This window comes from Bos grunniens, chromosome 1, assembly GCF_055505025.1.
Source record: "Bos grunniens cultivar Pamir isolate PY7600 chromosome 1, Bosgru_T2T1.0, whole genome shotgun sequence".
Taxonomy (NCBI): domain Eukaryota; kingdom Metazoa; phylum Chordata; class Mammalia; order Artiodactyla; family Bovidae; genus Bos; species Bos grunniens.
This window is the reverse complement of record NC_141165.1, coordinates 61,087,013-61,106,170: the sequence shown is the minus strand read 5'-3', so window position 1 is coordinate 61,106,170 and position 19,158 is coordinate 61,087,013. Positions and strand designations below refer to the sequence as shown.

The following is a 19,158-nucleotide window of genomic DNA, read 5'->3' as shown; positions in this document are numbered from 1 at the left end:
TCATTAATGGATTGAAGAGGAATCTTACCATCAGAAGACTGTTGATTCAGTCATGGGTGTTAGAGTCCTGACTTGGGACTGTCTTGGCCTCAAGAAAGATCAAGAGCAATTTTATATTTAGAAAGAACTGATATACTCAGGATAACAGAAGGAGATCCAAAATGATCTTGTCGCACAACAGGGATGGGCTGAAACCAGCAACAGATGTAGCTCCCACTCAGTACTCACCTACCATGTGCCCACAGTGTGAGCATATGTGAAAGGTGAGAGGACCAGGAACCACTGCATGAATATGAGCGGGGTGAAGCTTGGCGAAGTCTCAAGGGGAATTTACCGAGAGAGCCAAGAAAAGGGTGGGTGTCACAGGAAAGGAATAAAGGCAGATTGTGCTGGCTTTACAGCCATGCCTCAGGCTCCTCTCAAGAACACTATTCTAGGCAGTAGAGCAGCTTCATGTAATGAATGCTGGTTCCACTTTATAAAAGAAAAGTAATTTCATTACTAGAGCAACAGTGATTTAATTACTATCTCAGAGCTTCTACTTCTACACTGTCTACTGTGGTATGCCTACTTGCTCACTAGTTTATATTTACAAGGTACAGCTCTTAGGTTTTACAGGGACCCCAGACACAGAAGAATAAAGCCTGTAAGAGTCAGTCTTGGGACCCTTCATAAATTTGCAGGTGTAAACCTCCTGGTGGGAACCGAAAATGGCCTGATGCTTTTGGACCGAAGTGGGCAAGGCAAAGTTTATAATCTGATCAACCGGAGGCGATTTCAGCAGATGGATGTGCTCGAGGGACTGAATGTCCTCGTGACAATATCAGGTATGTTGTGAGATGACCAGGTCTGCACGGGTGGGAAAGGTGATCGCCTCACTTCTGAAGGAATAGTAAGCTCTGCTCGTCCCACCAGCAGGTGGCATGGTGAATTACGACAGCGCAGCGAGTGACATCACCCATATTTTCTAACTCTGGAGATTCTGACCTTCCAAGGGAAGTCTCTCACCTCTGCCCGAAATCTGAATCAGACAGAGACGTGATAGCTCTGTGCTTATGGGGCTTTACCTCTACTGGGACTCAGCAAGGATCTTTTTAAGGTGTCTGCACTCCAGTCACCACTGTCTGTTCTCAGAAGGAGAATATAAAAATGTAGGCTTCTGGGAGTGAGAAATTTTGTAAGCAGAAATTTCTCTGGTCTCTTTTCTTGTAAGAACTGCTTTAGCTTATAGTTCATGGATGCTTTAGTGAGTGCTGCTGGCCCATAGGTGATTGCGTCTGCGAGGAGATTTGAATATAGGAATCATTATTGCTACACTCCACAGCTTTCTGGTTCACAAAAAGAGCCTTAAAAAAGATGGAGACAGGGACTTCCCTGGTGCTCCAATGGTTAAGAATTCATCTTGCAAAAAAAAAAAAAGAATTCATCCTGCATTAATGTAGAACAGTCCGTAAAAATACTGAATCTCTATGCTGTGCACCTGAAGCCAATATAAGATTGTAAATCAACTATATTTTAATACAAATAATACAATTAATCAATGTGGAAAAACAAATAGAAAAAAGAATTCATCTTGCAATGCAGGAAATTTAGGTTTCAATCCCTGGTCAGGGAACTAAGATCCCACATGCTGTGGAGCAACTAAGCCCACGAACTACAACTACTGAGCCCATGTGCTGCAAGTACTGAGCCCACATGCCGCAACTAGAGAGTCCGTGCCACAACTAGAGAGTCCGTGCCGCACAACCAAAGATCCCGCATGATGCGACTAAAACCCGACGCGGCAAGTAAATAAATAAAAAATATGGAGACAATAGTGAAGGCCTTACTACTCACAGGTTAAAAATGTAACCTGAAAGACTCTGTCTGTTGAAAGTTTTCCCTTACAGATGGTGTTTGAAGGAATTTGATAAATAATGCCCCTCTTGCCCCCTCCCATCCCTTCCGGTATGAAGCCAACTGTACCCCTGCACGTTAGAACCCCCTGAAGAGATCTAGGATGCCCCCAGACTAGTGGGTCAGAGTCTGGGATGTGGCCCGGGTCACAGAGGCTTTGGTGGCTGCTGATGTGTCTCCACTGTGCAGCCAAGCTGGAGAACCAGCTTCTGTTTCTCAAAGAGACACATTGGGTTCCTCCTGGGTTGAGTCTCAAATAGGGTTTAGCTCTTAAGCTGTGCTTCTGTTTTGAGAAGATACCTTCACGAGATGCCACGGTTCTCTCTGTCTTTTACCTTTCCACTGAATGCTTAGTTTCGTCTCTTTTTATCCTCCCCAAGCAAAGGTTAACCAAGTAAATTCTTCCTATATTATCATTTAATTCAATATAGTCCTTTATTTGGGCTTTGCTAGTGGCTCAGATGGTAAAGAGGAGAAGGCAATGGCAACCCACTCCAGTACTCTTGCCTGGAAAATCTCATGGGCAGAGGAGCCTGGTAGGCTGCAGTCCATGGGGCCTCTAAGAGTCGGACACGACTGAGCGACTTCACTTTCACTTTTCACTTTCATGCATTGGAGAAGGAAATGGCAACCCACTCCAGTGTTCTTGCCTGGAGAATCCCAGGGACGGCGGAGCCTGGTGGGCTGCCATCTGTGGGGTCGCACAGAGTCGGACACGACTGAAGTGACTTAGCAGCAGCAGCAGCAACAGATGGTGAAGAATCTGCCTGCAATGCAGGAGACCCAGGTTTAATTGCTGGGTTGGGAAGATCCCCTGGAGAAGGAAATGGCAACCCACTCCAGTATTCTTGCCTGGAAAATCCCATGGACAGAGGAGCCTGGCGGGCTACAGTCCATGGGATTGCAAAGAGTAGGACACGACTAATGAACTAACACAGTCCTTTATTCTGGGTATTGAGTTCTTGATTGCTACACCCCCAAATCAAATTTACAGCCATACATCTGCCAGACACCTACCAAAAGGGGAAATGATATCAGAAAATTCATGTTCAAGCTTCATTATGTGATGCATCATTTTTAAAAGTGTATTCCCGGCTATCATGAAACACATGGGTAGGGAAAGAAGAAAATGAAAATATGAGCCAAAGATTCTTGAAGTGCCCTCTGATCTGTGTTGGCACAAGGAAGAGAAAGCACCAGCCTCCTGCCCATCCTGGCTATTGTGATCAATGCATATTCAAGGCCTTTGGCTGCAAAGAGGAATAATAACTGCACAGTGGTTCCCTTAATTTCAGTAATAAATATATTCTTCTGTCAAATCCAGTGTGCAGTGCTTTAATGAATTCTCTTCCTCTGTTATATATCATATCTGCAAAACATATTTTTTTGACAAGAAATCAAAGGAAAAGTAAGTACCCAAGAACTGGGTAAATTTCTGATCACTTAGAAAAAGCCACCCTAAAGGACAGTTTCTTATCTGGTATTTAGATAATCTCGGATGGTTGATTAAATTTAACTCCTGTATATACCTCAATGTTTTTATTTAAGGTGTTTTCTTGTCATCCTAAGGATTCTTTACTCCAGGATCACTTTACCGACATTTCCCAAGGGGAACTTGTACATTTTTGCACAAGTACACATCTTTTTGTCCATTCTTATTTCTGTTTGGTACTTCTTTCAGGGATCTCAGCACCATAAATTCTTCCAGGGCTATTTTCTGAGCCCAGATTGCCTTCACTGAACTTGTTTCTCATATCCTTATGCAATGCCTTTTTCTGTTTAGTAAAATGAAACTACGACCAGCTGTCATCTTTAAAGTAAGAGAGGCGGCGAGTAAGAGGCTTTGCATTAACATATGGTGTGTTGGGTAGAAGATGAGGAAAAGGCGGTCACACCTGGAATATGCTAAAATGTCCGTCAACACTCCTTCATGTAATTAGATTAGAATGTTTTGGAATGCTGATCAACTCTTCTGTTACAGAATTAGGTCTTACTGAGCAGACATTGCCCTTTGCATTGGGAGGAGTGAATAAGAGTAGCTTGCTCAAATAAGCTTCCCTGGTGGTCCAGTGCCTAAGTCTTCCTGCTCCCAATGCAGGGGGCCCCGGTTCAGTCCCTGGCAGGGTAACTAGATCCCACACCAAAGACCTGGCACAGCCAAATAAGTTAAAATTAATTTAATAAATAAATAAATATTCAAAAATAGAGTTCATGTGAAAGGAAAAAAAAAAAGAAGCTACCAGAAGGTAAAAAGTTGTTGTTGTTCTTTAGTCACTAAGTCATGTCTGATTCTTTGTGACCCCATGGACTATAGCACACCAGTCCTCTGTCGTCTACTGTCTCCTGGAGCTTGCTCAAATTCATGTCCATTGAGTCAGTGATGCCGTCTAACCATCTCATCCTCTGCTGCCCCCTTCTCCTTTTGCCTTCAGTCTTTCCCAGCATTAGGGTCTTTTCCAATGAACTGGCACTTCGCATCAGGTGGCCAAATTATACAATGATTATTTGCCCAAAACACTTAAAGCTGTTTTAATCATAAGTTCTGGCAGATGCAGATCTTTGATGATGCTGGAGACACTGGTTATTATGCCTTCACACATGCACACAATTGTAAATAAAAATAAAATGGAGATGGGAAGGATTAAGAGAAAAAGCTGTCTCCAGACCTTGAAATTAAAGCTCTGTTATTTTAACAGGAAAGAAGAATAAGTTACGAGTTTACTATCTTTCATGGTTAAGAAACAGAATACTACACAATGACCCAGAAGTAGAAAAGAAACAAGGCTGGATCACTGTGGGAGACTTGGAAGGCTGTATACATTACAAAGTTGGTAAGTCTCAAGATGTGGAATTGTTCTCAGTCCAAACTATTCAGTTAAGTTTCATTCAGTTTTTTCTATCAGATACTGGTGATGCATCTGTGACCAGTTTAAGACACTGCTGGAACCTTAAATATACTTGCATTATTTCCCCAAAGTCAGATCAATGAAGTTCAAAGAGTGCATTCAGAATAAAGTCCTAGACTCCTCCCAAAGACCCATTAAAATGACAATAAAGGAATAAAAATGCTATCAACCCACAAGGACAAAGGGACCAGGAGAAGACAAACCAGATAACAAGAGATGTCAAAAAATTGAACAAGAGTAGTTAGATGACTTGGAATAGACCTAACTGATCAGTAAATGCTGAATTCTAAGTCTGCTCTGAGGAAAGTCATCAAAATCAACCCAGTCACTCGACAGAACTCAGAAAGGCCTAGGACCTGAAAGGTCTAGGACCTGAGGCCCCCAGTGTATTTGAGGTGGAGGTGAGGATGGGACTAAAAATGGGAGGATTGTTGGAAAGCTTCTGAACAGCAAATCCTACAGAGCTCAGTCAGGCAGCCACCCTCCCTGACTGCAGCAGATGAAAGGTGGACACAGCCAGTCTCTTTATGGGGAATAATGAATTATTATTCATACACACACCTTATCCTGCGTGGCTCCCCAAATGTTGCCAGGCATGCTTGTATCCCCAAGCAAGAGATTGAACGATTGTCTTTGGATTAGCTAAATGGCCAGAAAGAAAAGATGTTCAGGTACTAATATTTGACATATTGTGAAAAGAGCATGCTATCTAACCACCTTAAAAGTGAAGCCCATCAGTTGATAAGCCCACAATAGCATACAGTGGGCAAATCCACTCATAGGAAGGAAACTTAGAAAGAAGGGACTTCAGAGGAAACGAGGATAATGAAGAGTGGAACAAAAAAAAATTTTTTTTAAGAAACTGTAATAACTTCAGGGAGATTAGAAATACCATTTCCATAAAAGAAGAATAGGGTTTAAAAAAAAAAGATGAAACAAGGTTGGAAAATGTCATTCAGAGAACAAGGAAAACACCTTGGAAATTAAAATATATAGGCAGGAATAAAAAGTATAATAAAAGGTTTGGAAGATAAAGATGAGAAATGTCCTAGAAAATGGAATGAAAAAGGAGAATGGAAGAAAGGAAGAAAAAGGAGAGGATGGGTAAGAAAACAAAAAGATTCAATCCAAGTGGTTCAAAATCTAAGTTACATGAGTTTTAGGAAAAAGAGAAATTAAGAAATGGAAGGAGAAGAAGGCACCAAAGAAAAAATACAAGAAAAGACCTCAAAAATCTCCAAATAAAAAGATGCACTGAGTACCCAGTATATGAAAATGAATGAAATACTGAAAAATGAATGAAAAAAGACTTACAAGAAGACACAGCAACATGAGATTTCAGTACCCAGGAAGTGAGAAGGCTCTTAAAGCTTTCAAATTACAGGTAAATAATTCCCTGGTGGTCCGGTGGTTGGGGCCCCACCCTCTCACTGCCAAAGGTCTAGTTTTGACCTCTGGTCAGGGAACTAAGATCCCACAAGCTGCACCATGCAACCATAAATAAATAATAAGTAAATAAACAGTTTATATATAATAGACCCAGAATTAGATGGCCTGGGACTTATAGCAATGCTGGAAGATTAGAAGACAACGGAGCAAGGCCTTCAAAGTTCTAAAGGAAACATTATTTTTCACTTAGTAATTTATAACCCATCTGTATTAGCCAGGGTTCTCCAGAGAAACAAAACCAGTTTGTGTGTGTGTGTGTGTGGAGAGAGATAGAGAGAGAGAGAGAAATTAGTCCAGAGTGGGACAATGGAGGGTTCAGGAAGAGGTACCTCCAAGAAAAAAAATGTTACTAATAAATTACCTGTCATATTTGACTGTATTAAAGGCATTTATAACACTAACAGCAAGTTTCCATGTGCTTAGAGATAGATGTATAAAAAATAGGAAGTGGAAAAAATGGGGGAAAACAAGAAAGGAATTATAATAAGGGTATACCACATGTCTCCTCTATGAACGGTAATGATTTTAACACAAGATATTGACTTCACCAAAAATTGTAACTATAACTGTGTTGGAGGTGTGAGGGAAGAAGAAATGGGTACATTTGAGAGACAGAGAACTAGAGAGAGGAGGCGGTGATAAGAGACAAGATCCTTTCCATGCTCCAGAGTCAGTAGCTAATATCAGATAATATCTACAAATGAAAAAAAATAACATTATTAGCATGTCATTGAGAAATATGGAAGTGAATTGCAGAAGAAGTTGTTGAAAGTACATTAAAGACAGGATATGCAGAGGTATGCTATAGAAAAAGAATTCAGAGAGCAAGAATTTGGTCAGTTCAGTTCAGTTCAGTCACTCAGTCATGTCCGACTCTTTGTGACCCCATGAATTGCAGCATGCCAGGCCTCCCTGTCCGTCACCAACTCCCGGAGTTCACTCAGACTCATGTCCATTGAGTCAGTGATGCCATCCAGCCATCTCATCCTCTGTTTTCCCCTTCCCCTCCTGCCCCCAATCCCTCCCAGCATCAGGGTCTTTTCCAATGAGTCAGCTCTTTGCATCAGGTGGCCAAAGTACTGGAGTTTCAGCTTTAGCATCAGTCCTTCCAATGAACACCCAGGGCTGATCTCCTTTAGAATGGACTGGTTGGATCCCCTTGCAGTCCGTGGGACTCTCAAGAGTCTTCTCCAACACCACACTTCAAAAGCATCAATTCTTCAGCTCTCAGCTTTCTTCACAGTCCAACTCTCACATCCATACATGACCACTGGAAAAACCGTAGCCGTTATCCTGGGCTAATTTCTTTAGGATACAGAATACTCTGAGTGTTCAAACATTTTATAAAAGATAAAGTAAAACAATTGCTGGGACTTCCCTGGCAGTCCAGTGGTTAAGAATTCACCTTCCACAGCAATGGAGAAACAGACATAGAGAACAGATTTATGGACACAGTGGGCAGGGGAAGAAGGAGAGGGTGACATGTATGGAGAGAGTAATGCGGAAACTTATATTACCATATGTAAAATAGATAGATAGCCAATGGGAATTTGCTGTATGATTCAAGGAACTCAAACAGGGGCTCTGTATCCACCTAGAGGGGTGGGATGGGGAGGGACATAGGAGGGAGGTTTGAGAGGGAGGGGACATATATATACCTATGGCTGATTCATGTTGATATTTCAGAAAACAGAATTCTGTAAGCAATTATCTTTCAATTAAAAATAAATTTATTAAAAATTATTAAATTAATAATTTATAAATAAATAATAATTATTAAATTAATTTAAATAATTAATTAATATTAAATATATTAAAAAAGAATCCGCCTTCCAGTGCAAGGGGCACAGGTCCCATCCCTGGTTGGGAAACTAATATCCCACATACCACTCTGTGCGACCAGTAAAGAATTAAAGCAACTCCATGTGTATTGTCTTAGGCTGTTCAAGATGCTATAACAGAATATGACAGGCTGGGTGGTATATGAACAACAGGAGTTTATTTCTCAAAGCTCCAGAGACTGAAAAGCTCAAGATCAAAGTGCTGTCAGATTCAGTGTCTGGTGAGGGCCTGCTTTCTGGGTCATAGAAAGCTGTCTTTTTTATTACAGCCTCACATAGTAGGAAGGGAACGGTATCTCTCTGGGGTCTCTTGTTAAGGGCACTAGTCCCTTTTAAATTTCCAATAACTGGAATCCAAGTTTGAATAATAAGCAAACGGCAGACATTCTATCTCTACCCATTTGTTGATTCTTCTGCCATCTTGCCATACCAGCTCTCAGCTGCTTACATGTGAGTGAACATAAAAGCCAAGTAAGGAAACATGAAGGATTTTTATACAGATTCTTCTTAAAATAAGTAATTCACATCTAGACTTGGTGGTGAGAGACAGTCCTAACCAGTTACATCTTTAGATAGAGCTTTCAGCAGGAAACAAAAGGCCCCAGATATTCTGCAGACAAGTTCACTAAAGGAAGTTAAATCCATACCTGTAAGAATATCCCACACTGGAGAGCTACAGTGCAGGAGACCTGGGTTCAATCCCTGGGTTGGGAAGATCCCCCTGGAGAAGGGAAAGGCTACCCACTGCAGTATTTTGGCCTGGAGAATTCTGTGGTCTGTATAGTCCATGGGGAAGCAAAGACTCGGACACAACTGAGCAACTTTCACTTTCAAGAACATCCCACACCAGAGCACTACCCTCAATTAGGGTGACATAGAGTGATGTGTGTGTGTGCGTGCGTGCCTGCTCAGCTGTGTCTGACTCTTTGTGACCCCATGGACTGTAGCCCACCAGGCTCCTCTGTCCATGGGATTCTCCAGACAAGAATACTGGAGGGGGTTGCCATTTCCATCTTCAGCGGATCCTCCAGACCTACGTATCAAATCCTCGTCTCTTGCATCTCCTGCATTGGCAGGCGGGTTCTCAGGTTCTTTACCACTGAGGCACCAGGAACCATTTATCAACACAGAAGCTGGAATAAATTAATAAACTTAACTCATAATGTTTCTATTGCAGTTAAATATGAAAGGATCAAATTCTTGGTGATTGCCTTAAAGAATGCTGTGGAGATATATGCTTGGGCTCCTAAACCGTATCATAAGTTCATGGCATTTAAGGTAAGTAGACATGTGATTACCTAACAAGGGCTTGTTTCTGTAGGTTTCCACCAGGTAACACTGCTCTATCTTACACAGAGACTTGTACCAAGTTTTCTATATAGAAAAATTCTCTTTTAAAAGTGTAGGAACCCTTGTTTGTTATTCTAAAAGTAAAGACTGGGTATTATCAAATGCTATTAAATTAATCAAATTAAAATTTGGGTGCACCTTCCTCCTCCGTTTCAGGTCTACGCACCATCACCTCTAAGTGGCATTTAATGGGGAATGGTTACCGGGCAAAGCATTCATTGTAATATTAGACAATGAGATTCATTATACCCCCACCTAAGTCTGATATTTCTTCTGAAAAAGGCAGACCAACAGCAGCACTGTATTTCAAGTTTGAACTGAGTCTGTTAATCTTAAAATCCTCTTAAGCCTTTTTGGTTTAAAGTCCCTAAAACTCACTTGATGGTCATATATCCCCATTGCTATTGGACTTCAATGAAGTGAATACTGAATAGAGTCACATGTGGAAATGGCCTAGATTCTCTGCATCCTTCAATTTTCATTGCTTTTTCATTTTTTATCTTGTCTAAGTCTGTACTCACCGTGGTCGGCTTGATCACTCATGAGAATCAACAGAAATAGTATCAAGTGATGCTGGTCCCATTGACTTCAGCTCATGAAAGCTGACCCCACATGCCAGAAGGACCAGGACTTACCGGCAGTCTGATGTTTTCAGAGATACACAGTCTGCCCATAGCCAGTGTTAATTTATCTTCTGTTCATTCTTTCTCTCTGCCTACGTCTCTCTCTTTATATCTCCTTGGCTCTCACTTTTCTCCCCACCTTTACAACTCTCATCTTTCTTTGACCCTTTATGTATTATTTCTTGCCATTTAAGCCATGTGAGGGCAGAAGCTGCCCTGGGAACATTATGAGCCCCTCTTCAGGGCCAAATCACCCCAGTTCTGTCTTATTCTCTTAGCAGCACAAGGAGTTCACTTGTGATGTGCTCAGGAAGGTGGGTTCATCGATGGAAATGGGTACCCCTCCATAACCCCACATTTATGGAGAAGAATTTTTGGGCTGCATTAAGTTAGTAATAACACTTGGGATGACTCCTGAAAGCTACAGTGGTGCTGCTGTTCTGCCAAAATCTCTCTTTGCAAAAGCTTTTCAGTCAAGGCCTGTTCCAGTTCTGAAGTTACTGCCATCAGTGTACAAGCCAAAGTGCAGAACTGATGGCAGAATGCTTTGTTCAGCAAACCATGCCCAGCCTGGAAGGAGGGACGGGCAAGGCAAGGACTTGAATAGGAAAAGTCTAGAGCTGGCAGGAGGTTGAGCCCTCCTATGGGACAAGGAGATTTGGCTCAAACCTCCCATACGTGAAAATGATGTTAGTAAAAAAGGAAGGAGGAGTCTGTTAAAGCGGCCAAGGCACTTGTGGTTTCACAGAGTCTCTCCCAGATTTCCAGGCCAGTACAGGTAGAGTGGGGTTGAAATAATGGCAGAGGAAAAGGAGGGGAGACTGAACAGTTACCTGTGGCTTGGACTTCAGCGTCTCCCACACAGAACTTTGACAGCTGTGTCTGGGGCTCTTTGTTTTCTTTCTAGGTAAACCCAGCTAACCAGTGTAAGCCACAAGTCTTGAGATGTACCACCTCAGCCTTCCCTCTCTGTTGGTCAAACCCAAGTCTCAGATCTCCTTCTTAAGTCTAGAGAAGGTGCTGATCTGATGGGCACTCACTCACCCAGGACAATCAGAACCAGAGCGGGCACGATAACTCAGAACAGGCTTATTTAGCACAGAACTGGCCCCAGCTGACCCCCTCCCCAGGCTGTCCCTAAACAGTTAGTAGCCATGCATGGGCCTGGCTGTCACTCAGGAAGGAGAGGGGCCAGAGAGGTGACCGGACCTTCTTGGAGAAAAGGCCAGATATAAACAGGAAAGAACAGCAGTACCCAGGTACCATATGTTTAATATATGATAACACTATCAAAATGGACAACTGTAAACCAACTTCTCTTCCCTGGAAGACAAGGGGCAGAGCAAGGGGCACGAATGGATGCTAGACTCTTCCTCCTAGAGCCAGAATATGACTAGCTCTAAAATTGAAAGAAAGATTTCCTAGCTTTTCAATTTAAGAAAAGTCAGACGTGAACTTCCACAGGAAATAGCTAAAGGAAAAATCTATTAAGATAATGTCTTTGCATGATGTGGACTCTCACAGGGTGATTTTTAAAGTCTTTTGCAGATCTCCAGCACAAGCCACTGCTTGTTGATCTCACAGTAGAAGAAGGTCAAAGATTAAAGGTTATTTTTGGTTCACACACTGGTTTCCATGTAATTGATGTTGATTCAGGAAACTCTTATGATATCTACATACCATCTCATGTAAGTTCCCAAAAGCAGACTGTCAAGACTCTCTGACAATCTGCACGTAGAGATTTGTTTTTGTACATTTGTAGTGAAAGTCATGCTAACTTTTACTAATCAGTAAAGCAGATAGACTTTTAGCCTTCACCAAATAGATTGTACTTTTCATACATAAAGCATGTAAATTTAACTAATTTTTACAGCTGCTTGAAACTGAGTAACATGTAATAGCAATTATTTGCCATTTACTGGACATGTTGTTTCCTTGGGTTTTATATTAAAATACATATGATGTTTTCATTCAAGGGCACAAATTCTTTTTTTTTTTAAAGCAAGAGTATAATAGATGAGCTTCTATTTCTACTTTGTGAAGGAGATTGGTTCATTTTATGTGGAAGAAGGCCAATGGTCCTTTTTCTGCTCTCGTTCCTCTCTTCAAGTGGAAGGCAATGTCATGTGGTAAAATCAGACACCCCCAAGCACATGCTCTGGCTCTAGCATGTGTTCACTTTGCAATAATGGACACGTTGGGCAGCCTCTTCGGCCCTCAGCTTTCACATCTGTGAAATGGGCTAAGAGGACCTATCACATAGGGTTATCATCGTCATTAAATGAGGTGACGCATCTAGAGAACATGGCACAGGGTCCTGCAATTTGCAGTATTAATATTACTATCCTGACACTTTGCCTAAAACATGACTTTTTAAGGGAAATGCTGCCCATGGTTTCATGTAGTAGGAGAAGAGCAGTGCAAATTGTGTCTCCCATATGTATACAGTCCCAAGGCTAACACACATTAGAAACTAGTCATCAACAAAGTCTGAGATTCAGTCTGTTGCTGTTTGGTATTTTAAAGAGTTTAAAGACTTTACTCCACAGAAGCACAATTGAAAAAAGTTATTTTAGTGCATGACACACGCACATCATTTGTTACCACATTGCAGCTTTTCCTCCTGTGTGGTCATGCACACGGACTCACAACCCATGCTCTTTTATGAGGGACCAAGCCACCCCATGATCGTCCTCCAGCCCCTCAGTCATGTCCACCCTGCACTTACTGGATGGCCATGACACTCTCCACCAGGGGGTCACAGCAATCCCATGTCTGTCTTCATACAAGTCAGTCTACGCTTATTTGAATAGTATGATTCTTTTTAATGAATGGTAATTTAAAATTTTTTTTCTCAACAAGCCATTAATTTAGATTATTCTTTTATTTAGTCACCTAGATAAACAATCTGTACGGAATTTTCATAGCCTATTTTGGTCCCATATAGCCTGTTTCTAGCATATTCAGCTGGTTTGCACTTTTCCTCATCTTTTTTAAAAGTAGACAGAAAACACGAGATTTTTTCAATGTTTATGAGAATGTGCGCAAATCCCAATTTTACCACCACGTGCTAGTACAGCTTTGGTCAAGATACAGAACCCCTCTGAGATGCAGTCACTTCCCCTGTAGACAGAAACACCTACTGTGCGGAGCTGTTCTAAGGCCCAGAAGTTACGTATGTAAAGAGCCCATGCTTGGCACAGGGCAGCTGCTCTAATGTTGTAGTTGTTGCTTTTAGGAACAGATAAATTGGATTCTTGACTTCATCCCTAAGTTTGTATTTACCAGGGTATTTGGCAGGTCAGTGGTTAAATTAAGCAAAGCAAAACATCGGTCTCTAGAGTGCAAATGGAAAAGAGAAATGAAAGAACTTTTTTTTTTCAATTCTTAGAAGTTAATAGTTAAGATACTGTCTTATTTTGAAAAAGAATAATGCCTGGCCTTTCTTTGTCTTCTAGATTCAGGGCAATATCACTCCTCATGCCATTGTCATCTTGCCTAAGACAGATGGAATGGAAATGCTTGTTTGCTATGAGGATGAGGGGGTGTATGTAAACACCTACGGCCGGATAACTAAGGATGTGGTGCTCCAATGGGGAGAAATGCCCACGTCTGTGGGTAGGTTAACCATTCCTTATCTCCTTCAGCAGTTACACCCCCCAAATGAAACGAAAGTCAAGAAATGTGAAACAACCATTTGATTCCACCAAAAAAAAAAAAAAAAGTCTGTGAATAACACTTGTAAGACTTGCTTTGTCTGTTTATCTCAAGTCGTTTGTCATTTTTGTGGTTAAGATGTGAACAGATGCTGTGAGTTATTGCCCATCTAATGTTTTTAATGCAGTTTTGGAAATTCCTTTTGACAGCCTACATTCATTCCAATCAGATAATGGGCTGGGGCGAGAAAGCTATTGAGATCCGGTCAGTGGAAACAGGACATTTGGATGGAGTATTTATGCATAAGCGAGCTCAAAGGTTAAAGTTTCTATGTGAAAGAAATGATAAGGTAAATCCGTTTCAACATTTGCATTAGTGTTTGCATTTTAAGAGACCACCAGGTACCTGTGAAACCTTCATTTTCCTTTATACTGATTTGAATCACATCTGTGTTAAACAATCAATATTATCTTGAAATGGCATTATTTGGTTTGACTCATGTGAACCCTCAAAATATACTATTCACACGTCAAAAAAGACATGAAAACATCTAAAAATTTCTTGTAAACTCTCAGTAACTCGTGTGGCCTGCAGGCCTTAAGATGACTCAGCAAATACCCCAAATTCTCCTAAACACTTAGAAGAGTTGGCCCATCATTAATCATTTCACAGAGAGTCAACCTTATACTCCACATTTAGACTTTTCACAGAATCACTATTGGGGCATAACCCATCACATTATATTCAACTTTAAATGTAAAGCCTGTGACATGTAGAAATACAAAGTTTTTGAGAAGTGTCACCCATTCCTTAAGGAGTGCACAGTCACAAACTCAACTAGTGCCATGTCCCGTGTCATTCCAGCCGTGTTTCTTCTGAAGTGTCATAGGGGGACTGTTTTCCAGTGAAACTGGCGGTGTTCGTCTGGCATGAACATTCGCCCAGAAGGGTATTCTTCCCCCTTGCCCTCCCTGTAGACTCACGCAGAGTTCTCAGTAGCTAAGCTATACTGTATTTGTGAATTCATCCTTTGTGACTATGGTCAGTTTAGAAATGCTGTCCCCCAACTCAGCCAACGTAAACATTTATAGAAAAGAATGTGATGGGTTGAACAGACCTACGTCTCTTGGCTCTCTCCCATTCCCTAGAAGCCAGGCTGATCTTAGTATGACCCTGGAGCAGCCAGTTAATCTGACGTGGTGTGGTCTGGGTGGACAACAGCTGGGGATGGCAAGAATGGTTTCCAGGGCCTCATCAGAATATGCCAGAAGACAGACCTGACCCCAAGTAAAATTCCAGCCCCCACCTAGTCTCTGGGGATCATAAGGCCAGGACTGATCTAGGCACGGACCCCCAAACTCTAGAAGCCCTTACTGCAAGCCCTGTGCACACCCTCAGGAACAGTCTGAGACCACACCAGTGTCAGGGCCCTGAGGTTCAGAGCCAGGGCACACGGAACTTGGAGAGCAGCAGCCCTTTCCTCCCCTTGTGTTTCCACAGGTCCTCTGTGCTTCCCCCTGTGACCCATTGACCCCACAGTAGCTTTACTAACATATGTAGCATTAGCTGAATGACACACATTTCCACAGAGCTTCCTAAGACGTTGTTGGGAGAGACAGCAATGTTCTTCTAACCAAGTTGTGGAAATGAAGTAGCAGAGACTTTATACTAGTGACAAAGTAAATGCCTTGGACCAAAGCGTGGTGTCGGCTGATTCTTAAAGGACTCAGCCAAAGCACGTAACATTATTTTCCTAGGCAGCGGTTCATGGATGTTCGGCTCAGGCAAGCAGTACCCCAAATCTTGCTCCCTTCTCTCAGTTGATAAAATGATTTAGCAGACCCAGACCTAATGGACTGTGGTTCTCCTTATGAATGCCATGATCTTCAGCCTAGGATATGCCTTCATCATCACATCAGCAGAGAAGCCAAGTGTTAACTCTTGAAGTGCCAAAGTGAATAGGTATTAAACACGTTATCCTATCCGACTAGAGCCACTTGTTTATTTGTTTGTTTTTTTAATTGAAAAATGAAGCTGTATAGTAGTCAGTAGGCCCAAAATTCTCTCTTGACTTTCATTCCCAAAGTCTGCCCTCTTGTCATTAGGAGAGAGGTGAGGGGAGCCCCTGTGACTTTCCAGAAATTAACAAAGGACCTGTTGTGTTCTTGACCAGAAATCCAGCATATTATCCTAGCACGAAACTCCCTTGTAAAAAGTGAGCACCCAAAGGGTTGTTGCAAATCAAGATGTAGTCCCTTCTGGGTCCCTGAAGGCCAATACCATGATAAGTAATAGTAACCTTATAGGAATAAAGGCGGGAATGCCTACAGAGGATGCAGTGTATTAAAAGATGCTTTAAAAACACCAGCCATTGAGTCTTAAGAGCTGACACATGGCAAGGATAGGACATGTGAGAGAAAAATGGATGGACGGTTGAAGAAAAGAGGGAAAGAAACCATGCAGTTGAACTAACTTCTTTTTAATTTCAAACAGGTATTTTTTGCATCCGTGCGATCTGGAGGAAGTAGCCAAGTGTTTTTCATGACCCTCAACAGAAATTCCATGATGAACTGGTAACAGAAGAGCACTTGGCACTTATCTTCATGGCGTTATTTCTAATTTAAAAGAACATAACTCATGTGGACTTAATGCCAGTCTAGAGGCAGAATCAGAAGGCTTGGTTGAACATACTGCTTTCCCCTTTTCCTCTCCCTCCACCCGTCCCAATACAGTCCATCTTTCAATGTTGCAGCCTGGTTGAGAAGGAGAGAAAAAGGTGGCAGGAATTTCCAGGAGATCCCCAAGAATGCTGCGTTGTCTATGGACGGAGATGGACCATGTGCCCTTCGGAGTTAGGGATAGAAACAAATATTGTGTGCTCTTGTGATTAAGCTGTGTTACGGTGGATTTTTGAGTTTTGTTTTGTTTTTTACCTTTTTTTTTCTTTACCCCCTTACTTTGTAAGAATGGGGAGAGAATGCATACTGAGAAAGTGTCTGTTTTTAATTCTGTCTGCCTGCTACCTTTAAGTATATGATATGTTGTTAAGATCTCCAACTTCAAATGGTGAGAGACAGCACAATAAATGTACCTTATCTCTTTACACTGAAGGCCATAACTACACAGTGGGGTAATTTTAGAACTCTTTTGCCTTCACCAACCCAAGAGGTTGCTTTTTGATAGCAACTGCTAATGAATTTTTAAAAGAGAAGAAAAATACTAGTATTCCCCTCTTTTGGGAAATAGATTTTAAATGGCTAAACTACTAGCCTTAGACTAATAAAATCAACTACCATTTTTGTGAGTCTGGCAGGCCCTATTTTATAGGGCCCTGTACAGACCAGAGTGTGTCTCACGGGATAGTAGTGCCATTGAGTTAAGTTGGCTCTAGTGAATGAGGGACTCTATATACAATGTTGCCTCAATGATTACTGCAACAGATCAGGGCAAAAGATGGGATGACAGAGGGGGTCAGATGGAAAGAGCTTCTGGAAACAAGCTAAAAATGTATATATATATACACACACACACATTTTTTTTTCAAATGCACAAAACTTCCCAGCTAGGAAGTCACTCTGTTTGGGCTTCATTAGGAGTTAAGACCTTGTTCTTTCTGGGAATTGGAGAATCGATGCCATCCAGGCTCTAGTTACTCCCAGCTTCTTCCTGAGGGTGCCACTGTCTCAAGATGAAAACTGTGACTGAAAAAATAATAATAATAAATGTTTCTGAGCTGCCTGTGTTCTTTCTGGGTTGGTGAGAGAAGGGACTAGACTACTAAGCCTGCCTGGGACCCAGCAGGCATCATTGGTTCAGATTTTATAGAACTTGAAAGCAAGGCTTTGGCCGAAATTCTGAGACCCTAATCATTTTACCTTCCTCCAAATTACCCAACATCCGGTAAACAGCGTTTGTGCAGAGATATGTATGTATTTCGTTCAGGTTGACTTGTGTCCTTATAAACTCTTCCACAGATGATTTGAACTTTTGCGTGACTGTCTGGGATTTTTTTTCCAAAGCTCCGAGCATGGCCGCCTGTGGTATCAAGGTGTTGCGAAACAGTATCTGTGTTGCGCTTCCTGTTTTAACCTACCTCGTTTCGTTCGTTTCGTTTCACTGTTCATCACAGCAGTGTTATCTCCAGGAGACATATAGAGAGCTCAACTGGCAATCTCAGGGGTATTTCGCATTTTTAAAACAAAACAGTAGTTGACCAAATTGTTCTTGAAAAATTGAAAAAAAAAAAAAATCCAACAGCAACAAAACTAATGTGGCTTGTTTCTGGAGAAAACAATTACTGTAAACAGATCCAAAACCAAAAAAATCTATGAGCCTACTGATTTTGCCTAAATACGTGAGCAGCTGATGTACTATTAATGAGAACGAAATACACATTAGGAAAACACCGCCATTTAAATCTGGTGGCTTGGGCAAGGGTGGGGGACACGGAAAGGAAACTACTCTAGTTTTTGAAGTGGCTGATTCTACCCCTCCTGTAAAGGTGGTTGTCATTTGCATTTATTTTAAGCAGGTAACACACAAATGGAATTGAGGATTATCTTCAGGCGATCACCAAGATGTCCTCATTGTGGTCCCTTTAGCACTCAAAAGCAATGAAATCCTCCCGTTCTCATTTTTACTGCTAAGGTTCTGCTGCTGAACAATACGATCTTCGCAAATTCCATGCCACAAATTCAGCAATAACGTTTGGGATTGAATAGCAACTACTGTCATGGATGCTGACATGGACAAGGCACATTGATTTGGGTCTCATCTCCGCATGTGATTGCCACCAGCTCTTTATATTGCTGCTGTGGTATTTTGAACCAGAAGCTTCTTTAAATTATGTTGCAAACTGATCTTTGTTTTATGTTTTGTTCCGTTTTGATTTCTAAGTGATAAGTTCGAAACACACAGCTTTAACTGATTTTTTTTATTGTGGGATTTGGGGTACAGTAAAGAAATAAAAGGGAATCATTGTGTTTAAACATAAGGTAGTTTGTGAATGTATTTTTTAAAGTCTAGATTCATTGAAACAAAAAATCATAAGAAAACAATATTAATGCAGTCTTGTTTACAGTATGTACACTGACATGACATAGACCATGAGCTTTTCTGGTGCCAAGAAAAATAAAACACAGACGTTAACCATCAAGCCATGCTTTTTATATTTTTGTACAAATATTTTACACAGAGTACAAGGCAAAACCAAATTTAAAACAGCCCCCCACAAATCTGTGCTCCTTAAAAGATTTCTAAAGAATTCCCTGAAGCTTTTATCTCGAAAAATACATTTTCCTCTATAAGGACAGGCCCTAGCCCTGAAATACTGGAGGCCTAGGTCATGCAGAATATTTCAGAATAACTGTTCTTGTGGCTCATAACAATTACCAACATTTCAGTTTGCCTTAATTCTTTTTTTTTTTTTTGGCAGAA

At 41.4% G+C, this 19,158-nt stretch overlaps 1 protein-coding gene across 11 annotated transcripts in view; it reads left to right on the top strand.

Moving 5' to 3' along the window:
- Positions 1-18,877, top strand: part of TNIK (TRAF2 and NCK interacting kinase) — a 405,472-nt gene extending 386,595 nt beyond the window's left edge. For all 11 annotated transcript variants that reach the window (XM_086394188.1, XM_086394149.1, XM_086394139.1 and 8 more), the window contains 7 exons: positions 684-827; positions 4,593-4,727; positions 9,270-9,370; positions 11,604-11,753; positions 13,524-13,683; positions 13,932-14,071; positions 16,216-18,877. In XM_086394188.1, the coding sequence (XP_086250314.1) occupies positions 684-827; positions 4,593-4,727; positions 9,270-9,370; positions 11,604-11,753; positions 13,524-13,683; positions 13,932-14,071; positions 16,216-16,299 (914 nt within the window). In that variant the 3' untranslated portion in view covers positions 16,300-18,877. The remainder of the gene's footprint in view (positions 1-683; positions 828-4,592; positions 4,728-9,269; positions 9,371-11,603; positions 11,754-13,523; positions 13,684-13,931; positions 14,072-16,215) is intronic.
- The last annotated feature ends 281 nt before the right edge of the window (positions 18,878-19,158 follow it).